The following is a 14,059-nucleotide window of genomic DNA, read 5'->3' on the forward strand; positions in this document are numbered from 1 at the left end:
TTTTTAAATTCCCAAGTGGATATGCTTTTGGTTGCTTGTTTGGCTAACCTTTTGTTGTTAGCTTCCAAGTTTATTGTACTGTGGTCAGATTTTGTGGCTTATACTGTTTGACTTTTAAAAGTCTATGTAGACTTGTTTTTGCCATGGAATATGTGGGTCATTTTGGCAAATGTTCACATATGTTTGAAAATAATGCACCTTTCCTTTATTTGTGCTAGGAACCCTGCTAATTGCTCCATATACATCAGCTCATCAATCCTCATAGAGTGAGGTAGCCCATTCTGAGATGAGGAAAATAAGTTTGGAAAGTTTAGGTATCCTTCTCAAGGTTATCATAGCTGGTAAGAAGGGGAGCACCACTGAAACCAAGACATTCTGATCCATTCTGGCTTGTTCTCTCTCTATCCAAGAGATCACAAATACTAGTGGCAATATTCATATGCTCATTATTCTATGCCTACGTATGTGACAATTTTTGAGAGAACTGTGTTGTGTTCCTGCAATGACTATGAATGCATAAATTTCTCCCAGTACTTCTATTAGATATTGTTTCATGTGTTTTAGAACTGTTTTGTTGATTACATAGAAGTTCACTTATGTTACAAATTCTTGATAGAATGCATCTCTAATCACTCTGCTTAATAATTTATTTTTGTTCTCAATTCTATTTTGTTTACTGTCAATATTGCTATACTTGCATTCATTTTGTTAGCATTTGCCTTATATATCTTTCTTGGATGCCTTATGTTCTGGGTCAATTTTTAAGTTGTGCCTGTTGTTAATAACTAATGCTGGAATTAAAAAAAATCCAATCTGGTAAAGAAAGGTTACCAGGGGCTAGGGATCAGGGGGAATGGGGTTATTATTTAACAGGTATTGTAATGGATGATGGTGAAGATGACGCAACATGGTAAATGTTATTAATCTTACTGAACTGTACATGTAAAAAAGGCTAAAATGACAATTTTGATGTTTTACTATGTTACCATGATGAAAGATGAGGAACGAAGACTCAAAGATTTGCCCAACATCACAAAGCTGGTAAGTAATAGAATTTGGATTGTAACCAGGTTACAGGTGACTCCAAAGCTTGTGTGCTTCCTACTGCACTGTACCTCAACCCCCTCCTGGCAGTGCTGCCTACTCCCCAATCACCAGAGGCAGACACAGGGTGAGCAGATCATCAAGAATCACCCACTAAATGAGAAGCATCAGCTTCAGGACAGAGAGGAACCAATTGCAATCAGAAGAGTTAAAACCAGAGGGTACAATCATGAAACAAAAAGATTTTAGGAAATGCAAGATTGATATCTTCAAAGAGATATAAAAAGACAGTATTTCCACTCAATAAATATAGATCTGTAAATTTAAAATCTTGATCATAAAAATCAGAACCTCAGTATATGGGCTGTGTACTAGAACTGATATAGAAGAGGAAGGTGGTGCATTAGAAATGGGTTGAGAGATTTTCCCAGAATGTAGTGCAAAAGGACAAAAAGCCAGTAAAACTTATAATTCCATTTTTAAATAACAATCTGAACTGAAAATCCCAGATCATCCCAATCTAAGAGCTAGAAGGCAGGAGAGATGAAAATGAAAGCAAGCCAAGGTTCTCGTCTTATTTGTAGGAAGATTTTAAGCTAAAGGCCTTGATCAAATTAAACCATATAAATAGTTGAAAATGTTAGCAGTTATTGAGAAGAATAAAAACAGAATGTAGGGCATCCATGTAACTAAAGAAGAAGAATTTTAAACAGAACAAAGACAACTCAAATGATCCATAAAAAAGAAAGTTCAGGGCTTTGCTAAATGGCTCATCTCTGCAGATGGATGGTGACAAAGTGATGCTTTTCAGGCCAGTTCTCATTAAGCTGTGTGAGAAAAAATACTCAGTCCAAACAGGAACCTTCTCTAAGGAGCATGTGGCCAGGGCTTACCTCCACCAGCTGTGTGGACCATAGAAGCCATTGCTCTCTGCAGAGGTCAGGGGATTATTTGCTGGCAACGTCCATGACCTGTGGTTAGACTGCCTCAGGCAGCAGTGGGCCTGGCTTTCCCCATTCCTAAAGGCTAGGAAAAATGAAGGTGCAGGTCTACGGACACCCACAAATGATGTACCCCAGAAGGCATGATTCATTTACCAACCACCACTGGAGATGACTGGTTTAGAACTCCCTGTCACCGTGAACGTACTTAACTGCTTACGCTTTGGAGGAGGCACTGAGAATGGTTACCTTGGCCTATTTGTTGAAGGGCCTGGTGGACCAAATGATGCACTCACACATGGAGACCATTCTCCTGTCTGACATGTTCTCCTCCTCACCTGTCCTCTGGTAAGCTCTCCCTATACATCTTTTAGGTCCCTAAAAGAGCCTGCTTTGTGAAGCATCTCCTGTACACACCATCCCTCCATGCCCAATGAGAAGGCTGATTATTTGTTCTTTTATCATTTCAGGGCCTGGGCATGTATCCATTATTGCATTTGCCATGTGGTACTGCTGCTGCATTATTTTTTCTACTGCCATTGCATTTTTTTCCCTGCCATTGCATTTTATAGATCTGTTTCCGGCAAGACTAAGAACTTGTGGGGGCAGCTGTGTGACTTATTCCTCCTCTCACAGCCTGGCACATGACAGGAGTTTGCTCAGCCAGTATATGCAGAATAAATCAGGAATGGTTATTATTGCAATGATACGATTTAAAATGGACTAGGAAAGGCTGTCACTCTTCTCTTCTCCCAGTCTATTATTTTCATGGTCATTCTGTGTTGGCTGCAAGATGGATACAGATATGGTCACAGTGGCTTGCCCACATTATTGCTGTGCTTTGGGAAATCAGGATGTTCCCCCAGAGATCTGTGCAACCCCAGTGGGTGAGATGCAATAGGAATTTATGGCCTTTCCTTGGGCCATCACTATGGCTCTGTTTCTAAATAAAACACACGCAGGGTGGAGGGGCTCAGGGCCATTTGCTGCAGAGAAAGGAGGTTCATGAACCGAGACTGGAAGTATGATATGGTCACACTTCATTAGGTTCCCCATAAAAATCTTTCCCATATAAGTAAAGGCGCTCTCTACTCACAGGCAACTGGATCTCAAGAAACTCCTCGGGAGAGCACAAAAGACTTTTTTGTGCACCCTAGAGGCCTCGGTCCTGCTCAGGAACCTCCAGCAGCAGCCCTAGAGACTTTTGAATGAATTCTGAACCAATAGTTGGAAAACCGCCCTGCAGACAGAGGACCAGGGTCCACCAGGCCAGCACACTCACCCCCAGTGTTCTGTAGGATGACGACCAGAGGTAGTACAGACACTAAGGGCACTGTTGAAGGGAAAGAAATAATCTGAGGGTTACAAGGGGAAGGATAACAGATGAGCCCTCTATGCCTGTAATTGGCCTCTGAGCTTCAGTTGCTTTAGAAGGTCCAGCTGGCACCCTGATGCCCAGCAGCCTGAGGCCAGTAACAGTAGTGGCTGAGGGTGTTGTGGGTAGGGAATGCAACCAGGCCTTGGGGTCATCTTCTAGTGCACTACAGGGAATGAGTGCTAGTTTCTCCTAATAGGAGGGCGTTCAATTCCCCCAACCCACACAAATCCCCAGAATGAAAGCCTTGATCCATTTAAAGTCTCAGAAGGTCAAAGTGGAGAAATTCATGAGCTTCACGCATCACACTGTCCCAGTGAGCAAGGGAGGGATTAAGGCTGGGAACTTTGCCTGGCTCACTGGAATGGCCTTGCTCTCAAAACCCATGGCCTTAAGGCATAGGGGGTATGCTGGCCATAGGCCTCTGAATTGAGTACCTGTCCCACTCTTGCTTCATCACTACATCAAATCATGCATCAGTTGTTATGTTTTTAGTCTTATCGTCCCTCTGGTAGTATCCTGTGATGATGGTTATAAGAACACAGTGCTTCACCATTAGCTTAGTGTGATTTCTGAGAAAGGAGTGGGATTTACCAGTGAATTTGCTTTTCCATATCCTGAAAATGGACTGTTGATCATAGGCCTTTGATCATGGACTGGCCTACCCAACTGAAGACTTGGTCATCCTTGAGAATTCTATTACAGACTTTATGACAATTCTAAATGTAGTTCTGAAAATCCAAAGGGATTGCTTCTGAGTCCTCAAAGAATATAACATAGCCAGCTCACTCTACTTGGAATTTTGAGGCTCCACTCAGCCAGACAAATAGCTGTGCAGTGGGGCAAATCTTCAGGAAAATTCCTTCGAACAACTTCCATACAGGCCAGCTATTTATAAATGGGCTCCAAAGTCCTTTTTCAGTGGCCTACAGGGAAAAAATTCTCTCTGCAACACCGTAGGTGTTTGTGTAAACAACTCTTAGAGCATGTTCTATGAGAATATTCCTAGATGCTGGGGGGAAAGGTGGGGTAGCTAGTATCATTATTTTAAGAGGGTAGACCGGAGCCTGTGTTAACCTCACGCTAAGTTCAAACCATGGTACACTGTTGGTGCAGAAGTCTGGGGGCTTTTCTTTTGTGGTCCCAGCAGAGCTCAGAGATGTGGGTATATTACAAAACATGAACAGAATATTGTTGCACAATGCAAATGCCTAAGTGCCACCTCAGGGAGGGTGACCTGTTCTTCGTTCAACTGTCCACATGGTTCAGGTTTTCAGCCAGTGTGACCATAGAGGACTGCCACGCCAGCAATCATTTCCATCCCACAATGTTTTCTGAGCTCCACCTGGGGGCAGCAACTTCTTCAACTCTGGGTTCAGATGTGTTCCATGCTGTGGGCTTTGCTGCTATGATTTTCAGCTATCCAAGGAGAGTTGCCCCCTTGGCATCTCTCCCTCATGTGTCCATCAAAAGAGCAATGATTTTAGGGTTCCCTCGACATGGGCTGCACATGCACTCCTTGGGTATTGCCTTGGCTGAACTCCATGCACCAGTCCTTCCCAGGAGCTAGAAGAACCACTCTGCTGCTGGATCAAAGATAGATGGTGGGGGCGAGGGCAGGAAAATGACCGAAGTGGTTGGTATATTAATCTGGGTGACAGATGATGGTGCCTTGGACTAGGATGCAGGCTGGAGAAAAAAGAAGTGGCAATGGTCTGGACTGGTGTAAAGGTAGAGACATTTAGGGTTTGCTGGTGGATTGGCTACGACATGTGAGGGAAAAGAGGAATTGAGGATGACGCCTGGTTGGGATTTTCTTTTTTTTTTTTTGTCAAGATTTTTTATTGTAAGCCAGTTGCTGAAATGGAGAAGGTTGAGAGAGAAGCACATTTGGAAGGGGACTGTCAGGAGTTCCATTTTGGATAGGACTAAAAAACCTGTTAGACATTCTAGATGGTGATGGCCTTTGGTAGTTGGCTATAAAAGCTTGAAATTCATGGAAGAGTTATGGGTAGGAGATAAGCAGAGGTGCTGTCAACAGAGATGGGATTCAAAGCCATGAGTCTGGGTGAGATCTCTGAGGCTGAGTGCAGGTAAAGGCAGCTACAAGATTGAGTCTTGGGTGCTATAGAAGTCAAGGAAATGAGGAGGAAAAGCAGTGAGAGAAAGAAGAAAATCAGGGGAATGTGATGTCCTGGAAGCCAAGGAAAGTGATCGTTTGAGGGCAGCAGGAATGATTAAGTTAGTTATCAAGCTTCCCTTGAGATATCTCAGGATCAGGTGGAGTTAAAGTTTCTGCTTAAAAACCTGAGTTTCAACTTCCATTTTTGACTTAAGGACCAATTCTTCATTCTTTAGGCATCAGTGGCCCTTTGAGAATCCTTATGAATGCCATGGATCTTCTCAGAAAAATGCACACAGACATACACAAGACTGCAGACAGAAAAATGCACACAGACCCCAAGAGAGGTCTCCAGAGCCAATAAAGTCTAGTCTAGGAGTCAGGCTCAATAAACACTTTCCCTCCTCAAAAGGAGTTCAAGTGGTTCAGGTCACCTGGCTTCTCCAGATTTGTTTTCAAAGTACAATGGAATAGGTAGAGGTGGGGCCTGGAACGGGATATGAAATGTGAGCTGTTCAGTTGAAATCTGAAAGCAACAGTGAAAACAGAGAACTCACCACCATCTCCTGGACATGAAACATCTCTGCACCACCAGGGGACAGTCGACTGGGGAAAGAGATGCTGACCGATGACCCAGGAAGGGTGCTTGGTCCAGTGTTATAGACCTGAGGGTGTGAAACACACAAAACAAATTATAATGGAAATAACAGATTTTCATTTTATGTCATGCAATATATACTCTTAAGATTCTTTGAAATGGTACATAGAGACTCTGGGGTTTGGAATCTAGAAGGTGAAATAGTGAATGATGGGTAATTTCAAGGAAATAGAAATTCTTCTAATATGAACTTCAAAACTCCAAACTTTCATATTACTTTATTCCTTTCTAGAAATTTCCTGTCTTCTTCCTATTAAAAATTAGGTTTCTTTGACATATCTAGAAATTTACTTATAGTAAACTACACTATTACACTTGGTGGGAGGTGGGAACACAGATGTAATCTAGTCCAGTGGTTCCCAAACTTTAAAACACAGATGGGGGTGGGGGGAGCTCACACCAGGAATCTAGAGGTCTTTAGTAGGGCTGGATAATGTGCATTTCTTTCAGGTTCCCAGTAGATGCCAATGCTGTTGGCCCAAGAAGCAAACTTTGAGCACTATGGATCTGTCCCATCCCTTTCCTTTTACAGTTTGAGATAACTGAAACTCACAAAGACAAGTAGATTGTCCCCAAACCAAGTGCTCTAATTTACAGAAAGGGCCGTTTTCACTATATTATCCAGCTGATCTGGTTTCTGGGCAATTTGCAGTTAATCATTTAGTAATTAAAAAAAAAAAGATATCTGTGCACCTTTTTTTTCTCTTCCTGCTTTTGGTCCTATAAAACTTTACCCTTCTCATTTCCCCTACTGCCCTCTCTATTCCATGTCTCCAAAAGCCAATCACCTCCAAAGATATGAGGGAACACATAGTGACCACAAAGAAACTGATAAGAGAAAGAGACAGGGCAAAGGCTGAACATGAAACTAAAGGAAGAAATGGAATATAATGGAGAATTTTAAAAAGATGGATAGATTTATAGGGATAGAAAGTAGATTAATGATTGCTTAGGTGGAGGGGGACTGGGGGGTTTCGGGAGGGGGGTAAGCAGGATAATGCCTGACTTTCAAAGACGTTCACATCCAAATCCCCAGATCTTGTGCACATGTTATGACAAGGGGGATTAATGTTGCAGATGGAATTAAGGTTGATAATCGCTAATCTTAAAAGGGATTAATAAGGTAGGCCCAGTGTAATCACAAGGGTCCTTAAATGGGGAAGAGGGAAGCAGAAGAAACATAACCAGAGAGACAGCATCAGGAGAAACACTCAATTAGCTACTGCTGGCTTTGAAGCTGGAAGGATGGGCTAAGTTTCGAGACACTGGAAAAGGCAAGAAAGTGATTCTCCTCTAGAGCTTCCAGAAGGAAATGAAGCCCTGCTGACACATTGATTTTAGCCCACTGAGACCCATTTTAGACTTCTGTCCTCCAGAACTGTAAGAAAATAATTTTTTGTTGTTTCAAGCCACTAAGTTTGCAATTTGTTACAGTGGCAACAGAAAACTAATACAGGGAGGACGTGCAAATGAGCATGGGATTTCTTTTTGGGGTGATGAAAATGTTCTAAAATTTGATTACGGAAGGTGCCTAGGCCAGATAAGTCCTGAAACCCAGAGGGGTCAGCCTCTCCAAGAACAGCAACTAGTTCCATCCCCCTATCCCATATTGTCAATACCCCTTTCCAACATGAGAAAGTTAGAATGGGCTTAGCCCAAATACCCTAAAGAATGGGAGAATGATCAAAGGAGGAGGAGGAGTTATAACAGATAAGATAGGATGTAGCAAATGAGTACGACTGCTAAATCATTATAACAATATTTCTTTTAGTCTCCAGTGTCCTGGAGCATCAAGAAGGAAAAACCTAAAATTGTGGAACTATATCTCATACCAAACTCTGAAATCTGTTCTATAACTACTTGTTACAATGTACTCTGAAATTTATTGCTTTTTTTGTATATATGTTATGTTTCATAATAAAAAATATTTTAAAAATTAGGTTATGGATATGGTTGGACTATTCTGCACATATACTAAAAATCATTGAATTTCACACTTTAGGCAGGTGAATTTGATATCTAAACGAAGATGATATTAAAAAAAAATGTTGGAGCCAGAGAGAGGAAGAAATGAAACTCTGCTCAGTGTTCTGGGGACTAGACAGAGGATTCAGGGACTCAAGGTATCTCTGAAGTTGAGATTATAAGGGCAGAGCTAAGAGAGGGCTGGAAATGCTAACTAGGTTTTCACACATGACAGAATGTATGAATATCTTGTTCCAGCTGGCTCTTCTCTCGAAAGTCGTGTGTTTATTTTTGGCAATAATTGGTTCTGTATCAAAAAATGACAGGGTGGATGAGCAGACATTGCCAATTTTTGATTCAACAAGAACAAAACTTTCCAAAAACAACAACCTTAAGACACAAGAAAAGGAAGGAGTATCCAACCACAATTGAGATAACTAATTCGAAGTGAAACGTGAGAGCACAGAATTGAAAAGAAACCTTTGGCAAGTCTGAGAAATCCCAATTAAAGCATGAATGGGGGCAAGCAAAAAAGAAAACGATGGTGATATGCAAGAGTTCACTCATTATAGCCAGAGGGGATGGGGGAGGTTGTACTACCATATTTATTTATTTTCAACCAATGTCTTAACATCTGAGTCTCTGCAAATGCTCATGTACAACATCTGCATTATTTTTCTTCATTATTTTTTCAGGTGGGGAAGTGCTCGACTCAATGCAAAAAAAGTGCCTTATCAATGGCTGACAAATTATTGTGTATTTGCTAAGAAAACTGTGATGAAATGTAGAAAGCAGGCATTTCTGTTTCTTCCATCTGCATTTACAATAGAAGCTTTAAGAAGTTTTGTCGCATATTGAGTAAGAGCTCTTACAAGACACAGAAAAATCTGCTCAAATGGAAAGTCTACAGTTCTTCAGGAGTGATGTTACTGAAATGTTTTATCCATAGTCCTGACCCCATCCTCCACCACAGCTCCATTCCCACCTCCACCATCATCACCACCACCCTGGAAAGTGACCTTCCTGCAGGACAATTGCATTAATGATGATTATACCAGAAAGTGAGTCATCAGAAAATTGTCAAGGAAACTGTCAGCTTTGCTAACACAGGAGGATCTCCTAATCAATAACACATGCCATCAGTCTTTCAGGTCCAGCCAATTCTCTTAACCCTGAATTGAATGCTATGCCCTTCCTCAGGCAATAGATAATCAAGAAGTTTATCTAAGGGGCACACCAATCATTCATTCTCTTGGGCCCTGCTTCTCTAGACTATATCCTTTTTCAGGTTGGATATGAGAAAAGCTATTTGCCTGGAAAACCAAACTTTAAGCTCCCTGTAAAAACGCCTTCAGAGAAACATGACTCAACCACATGCCTGTAGATGTCTTCTTTTTTTTTAAGAGTGGTAACATTTCTGTATCCTTCATATAACTGCTACGCCTTCTTGCCTGCTCCTTTCAACACCTACACCCTTTCCATTCTGTGTTTTGTCATTTGAACCCTTAAAATAATTTTCTTGACTACATCTTTTACTGCAAGACACCTCAAACATATTGGTGGGTAAGAGTATAGACAACATGAAACAAATCCATCTGGTATTTATCTGCTTTCTACTCAATTACAAAAAGCAATGGAACAAAATAGACTAACTCTGAAAAGCAATTCAGAAACACAAAGGTCCTATTCACAGCAGTTACTCCACAGTCACAAGAGCAAGCTCTAACCCCATCTTTCTCTTTCTCTCCTGTAAATCAGGTGTGACAGCTGGGGCTTAGCTGGATGGAAGGCGCATCTGCTCGGACCTGGGGACATGTGTTATCCATCATGGTTTCTGAGGTCTCCTGCCTGGAAGAACACTCTAGAGAGAGGAAGACCGTTGTTTGTGAGAGCCCACGAATGTTTTACTGCCCCATTCTCTTGACCCTCACCCCATCATTATGTGTCACTCCCTAGGTCCACTGAGGAGTGGTCACAGGGAAAGAAAGTTGTAATTATCTGGCCATAGCAGTGAATGCCAGACCAGGAAACTGCCAGCTCCATGGGGAAGGGTGGAGTGGAGGCAGGGAAGAGCACTGACAGCTAGAACTGGAGGACAGTGAGACCACGGAGCTCATGGAGCAATCCAGGCATGTCAGGCCCCATCTCCTCCTTTGCTTTACCCACAGTTCCTAGAAGGGTGTTGGGTCATACGGAGTTGTCAGACAATGCCTGATGGGTCCTGGCCCAGGGCCCCACCTCTCACAGCTCTGGGACACATCCATTCCTGCTTGAGCTCCTATTTTCCTATTCATCGATTGAGGGGACTGGACTGGATGATGCTGAGATCCCTCTAGTTTATACTCAAAGATGTAGCACTGGCCTGAGAATTCACACTGGAGAGCAGGGGTCGGCAATCTAAGGCCTGGGGGCCAAAGCTGGTCCCCTGCCTGGTTTTATATGGCCTATGAGCTAAGAAAGGGTTTTACATTTTGAAATGGTTGAGAGAGAGTCAAAAGAAAAATAATATTTCATGACACATGCAAATTAAATGAAATTCAAAATTCAGTGTCCATATTACAATTTTGTTCACCTATTGCCTACGGTTGCTTTCACCCTCCAACAGCACAGTTGAGAAGTTGTTTCAGAGCCGGTATGGCCCACAAACCCTACAACCTTTACCATCCGGCCCTTTTCAGTTAGAGGAGGAACGGAGTCCTCCATCTCGCCCAAAGCCCAAGATCCAAGGGGATCTGCCAGCCACTGGTCCGCAAGGGGACAGCCTGCTTCCTTCCATGGGGCACTGCGCTCTTACAGAACTGCACTTCTGAAAGGCTGGCCATCTGTGGGGGGAGTGGGCGCCTGGCTGAGCCGGAGTGGAGAACCTCCTCTGAGGCTGTCCAGGATGTGAAGGATGAGAGAACAGAATGGGGTCCTAGTAGAGCTGTTTGGGGGGGGCGCAATGTTAGCCTAAGCTTCAGCCCCCCAGAGACCTTCTTAGGGAAAGCTGGTCCCCATTACGGTGCAGCTGTTCTTCAAAGACTTGTAAAGTAGAGGAGCTCACACAGCACAGTGCACCGAACAGGGAAGGGGTTACCTCTGCTTGTGGCTGCAGAAACATGCACATACACACCACAACCAGGAAACCAGACTGGGAAGCATTTCTCCTGGAAACAGTCAGGCCTTTTAGTTGCCTTTTAGTGAGGAAACACACCCCACAGGCCCTTCCATCTGCCCTGGTGACGGAGAAAGCCTCCAGCGGTGGATACCTGAAAAGTGATGTTGAGGGGCTGGAAATGGCACTCCAAGTCATCTAGCTGAACGAAGCTGGACGCAGCCACTGACTCACCATACACAAACGAGGTCGGAGATATGACTCTGAAAGAAGAAAGCATAAATTCTGTCATCCCAACCTACACGGTCACTGGTGTCCTGAGAAACCAAACAAATGTACATCTTTACTTATTACGGAACCTGGTTCCCTCTAGTATCTTCCATAAGATGCCTTCTCTTCTGGAGTTTTTATTTTTCTGCCTTGTGAACGATCATGGCCAGACCTATGCAATCTAAACAGACTCCTTCCAGTACTGTCTTTTCATCCTAGGTTCAATCAATAAGAAATATATATATACAAACACACACACACACACGCACACACACACAAACATAACATTCCTAAAATGTGGAAGATCACAATTGCTTTTCAGTTAAAAAAAAAAACTGGATGATATAATTTCTGGTTTATCATTTGAAATAAAAGCTCTGGATGAAGGCAGATTATGGTGACTTTAAGAAATAAATAGGAATGAATGATATATTTGGCATCCTAACCCCCACTATGTAACAAATTCATTAGGAAAAAGCATTTCATTTTAATTTGACCGACTCCCAAGATTACTAGAAATTAGTAACTTAAAAACTGAGTTGGTTTGTCAAGATTTTTCTACAAATTTCAAATATGGCTAAGTAAGAGGTGATTAAGAATTCTAGATCAGTTTGTAGCAATGCTTTCAAAGCTGCCCATTTGAACGAACCCCAAGAGAAAACACAAAGCCCAGCCTCCCTCAGACCCCCAGACAAATAAATGATTTTAGATGAGATTCTAGAAACTACTGCTTGGCCAAACACAACAATGTAAGGGTTTTGGTACCAAGTCTAAAGAGACAGCAATTGATTTATTTTCAAGTTAAGCACACTGTTTTAGAAAACAGTGGATTTCCAGCATCATCCAATGGCAGGAACTGGTTCACTGGCTCATTTAAACTCTCCCTGAGTTTGAAGTTCCTGGAAGATCAGAGGTTGACTGGTTTGTTTAACCGATGGCTTCATCTGGGGCTGTTAACACCTCACAGCATGGTCTCCTAAGGCCTGACAAAATGATCAAGTGGGCGGGTGCTTTCCCCTTTGTCCCCAAGGATAGGGCTTGGTTCAGCGCAGTTTTTCTCTGTGCCTCTGATGAGACAAGTAAATAAATTGTATGGTTAAAAATAGAGCTGTGAACAGAGGCAAAATAAATGCTGATTTCAAATATATTCCACCAGTGCCTCATGTCTGCAGAAGGTGATGAAAAATGCAAAAGGCCCCAGAGCAGGAAGCCCAGGCTCCTTCCACTGGCTCCCAGCAGAGCGTGAGCTGTGGCAGGGAGATACTCTTCCTTTAGTGTATTCACTTTTCCACTTTTAGGCAAGGCAAGTGCCCCAGAAGCACTTGAAAACTGAAAAACTTTGAACCTCCAGGTAGGTCAGCCTGGCTTTGGGGCAAAGGTTCAATGGGTTCTTGTTTGATCTAAACTAATTGTGAAAATCCTTTTTTTTTTTTTTTTTTTTTTACTATCAAAGAGTACGTGCTTTGTTTTCCTAAGCCGGAAACGGGAACTGAATCTTCATTTTTCCAGGCCTGGTCTTTGGCTGAAAAACAACGCTGGTTGTTTAAGGTCCCTGCAACTGTTGCTCTCCAACACTGCCAGCAGCTCTGAGGGGTCAGGGACTTCACCTGGGCAGATGGTTTGCCCGTTGTGCGCCCTCCCTTCCCGCCCCAGCCCCTTACAGACATTATGCAGAGCCTCACTGACTCTGCCGAAGGGCTTAATAGATACGCTAATCAGAAAGGCAAACCCAGACGAGCCAGGGTTTTGCGGCCCATCTGGCTATAACCTCTGGCACAGCAGTTTTTGGCTGAGATTTTAATCCCAGGAACCACACCGGCTACCACGTGGCATTGTGGAGGCTGGGGGGGCTGGGAGTGTATGCATATAAAGGCTTTCAGAATGTTCGAAGAACTGTGGGGCTTGAACTTGTCATCAGCCTTCCTGTGTTACCTACTGGGTGGGTGGATGTCTGGGGACGAGAACACGAGGAGGGAGGAGGGAGGAGTCGCTAGAGCTAAAGAAGCTTCATCCTGATTCTTAAAGCAAAGAAGAAGCGGAGGTGGCAGGGCCACTGACTCCTGGCTTCATGTGTGAACACAAGGAAAGCACCAGCTTCCCACTGCATGGCAGACCTGAGGCTGGGTAACCCCGGGAACAGGCTACTCACCCAGTGACGAACGTGTCGACCTCGTGCATCAGTGGCACTGTCAGCAGGAGGGAGTTGTCATGCAGGGATCCAGCGCGTTCCACATTGCCACTGTGTAGGGAGAGCGGTATGAATGCCGGCAAACGCTGGCTGTCCAGCCCTGGACATTGCTCAATATTAGACCTGAATCTCTACGATCTTCAAGGGCAGACTCTGGCCCTAATATTTATCCCCAGTTCTGTTTTTGGTCCCTGCACACAACCGCAGTGGGCACTCTCCTTAATGCCTAAGGGTGCTCCACTGGCAGAGATGGGAGTGCATGTGGTTTATTCGGGAAGCGATCCCAGGAAACAGCAATAGGGGAAGGAAGAAGTGAGGCAGAGAAGGGAAAGAAGAAATGAAGGCATGTCTTCCATGTGCTTTGTTTAATGCTGTGGACATCTGGGGCTCAGTCCCTCTGGG

At 43.4% G+C, this 14,059-nt stretch overlaps 1 protein-coding gene across 1 annotated transcript in view; it reads right to left on the reverse strand.

Moving 5' to 3' along the window:
• ITGA9 (integrin subunit alpha 9) overlaps positions 1 to 14,059 on the reverse strand; it is a 447,613-nt gene that overhangs the window by 70,565 nt on the left and 362,989 nt on the right. Inside the window, exons 21-23 of the mRNA XM_077129816.1 lie at positions 13,619 to 13,708; positions 11,354 to 11,462; positions 6,040 to 6,147 (exon numbers count right to left, since the gene is read on the reverse strand). Coding sequence (XP_076985931.1) covers positions 6,040 to 6,147; positions 11,354 to 11,462; positions 13,619 to 13,708 — 307 coding nt within the window. The remainder of the gene's footprint in view (positions 1 to 6,039; positions 6,148 to 11,353; positions 11,463 to 13,618; positions 13,709 to 14,059) is intronic.

Source organism: Tamandua tetradactyla, chromosome 15 (assembly GCF_023851605.1).
Source record: "Tamandua tetradactyla isolate mTamTet1 chromosome 15, mTamTet1.pri, whole genome shotgun sequence".
NCBI classification, from domain to species: Eukaryota; Metazoa; Chordata; class Mammalia; order Pilosa; family Myrmecophagidae; genus Tamandua; species Tamandua tetradactyla.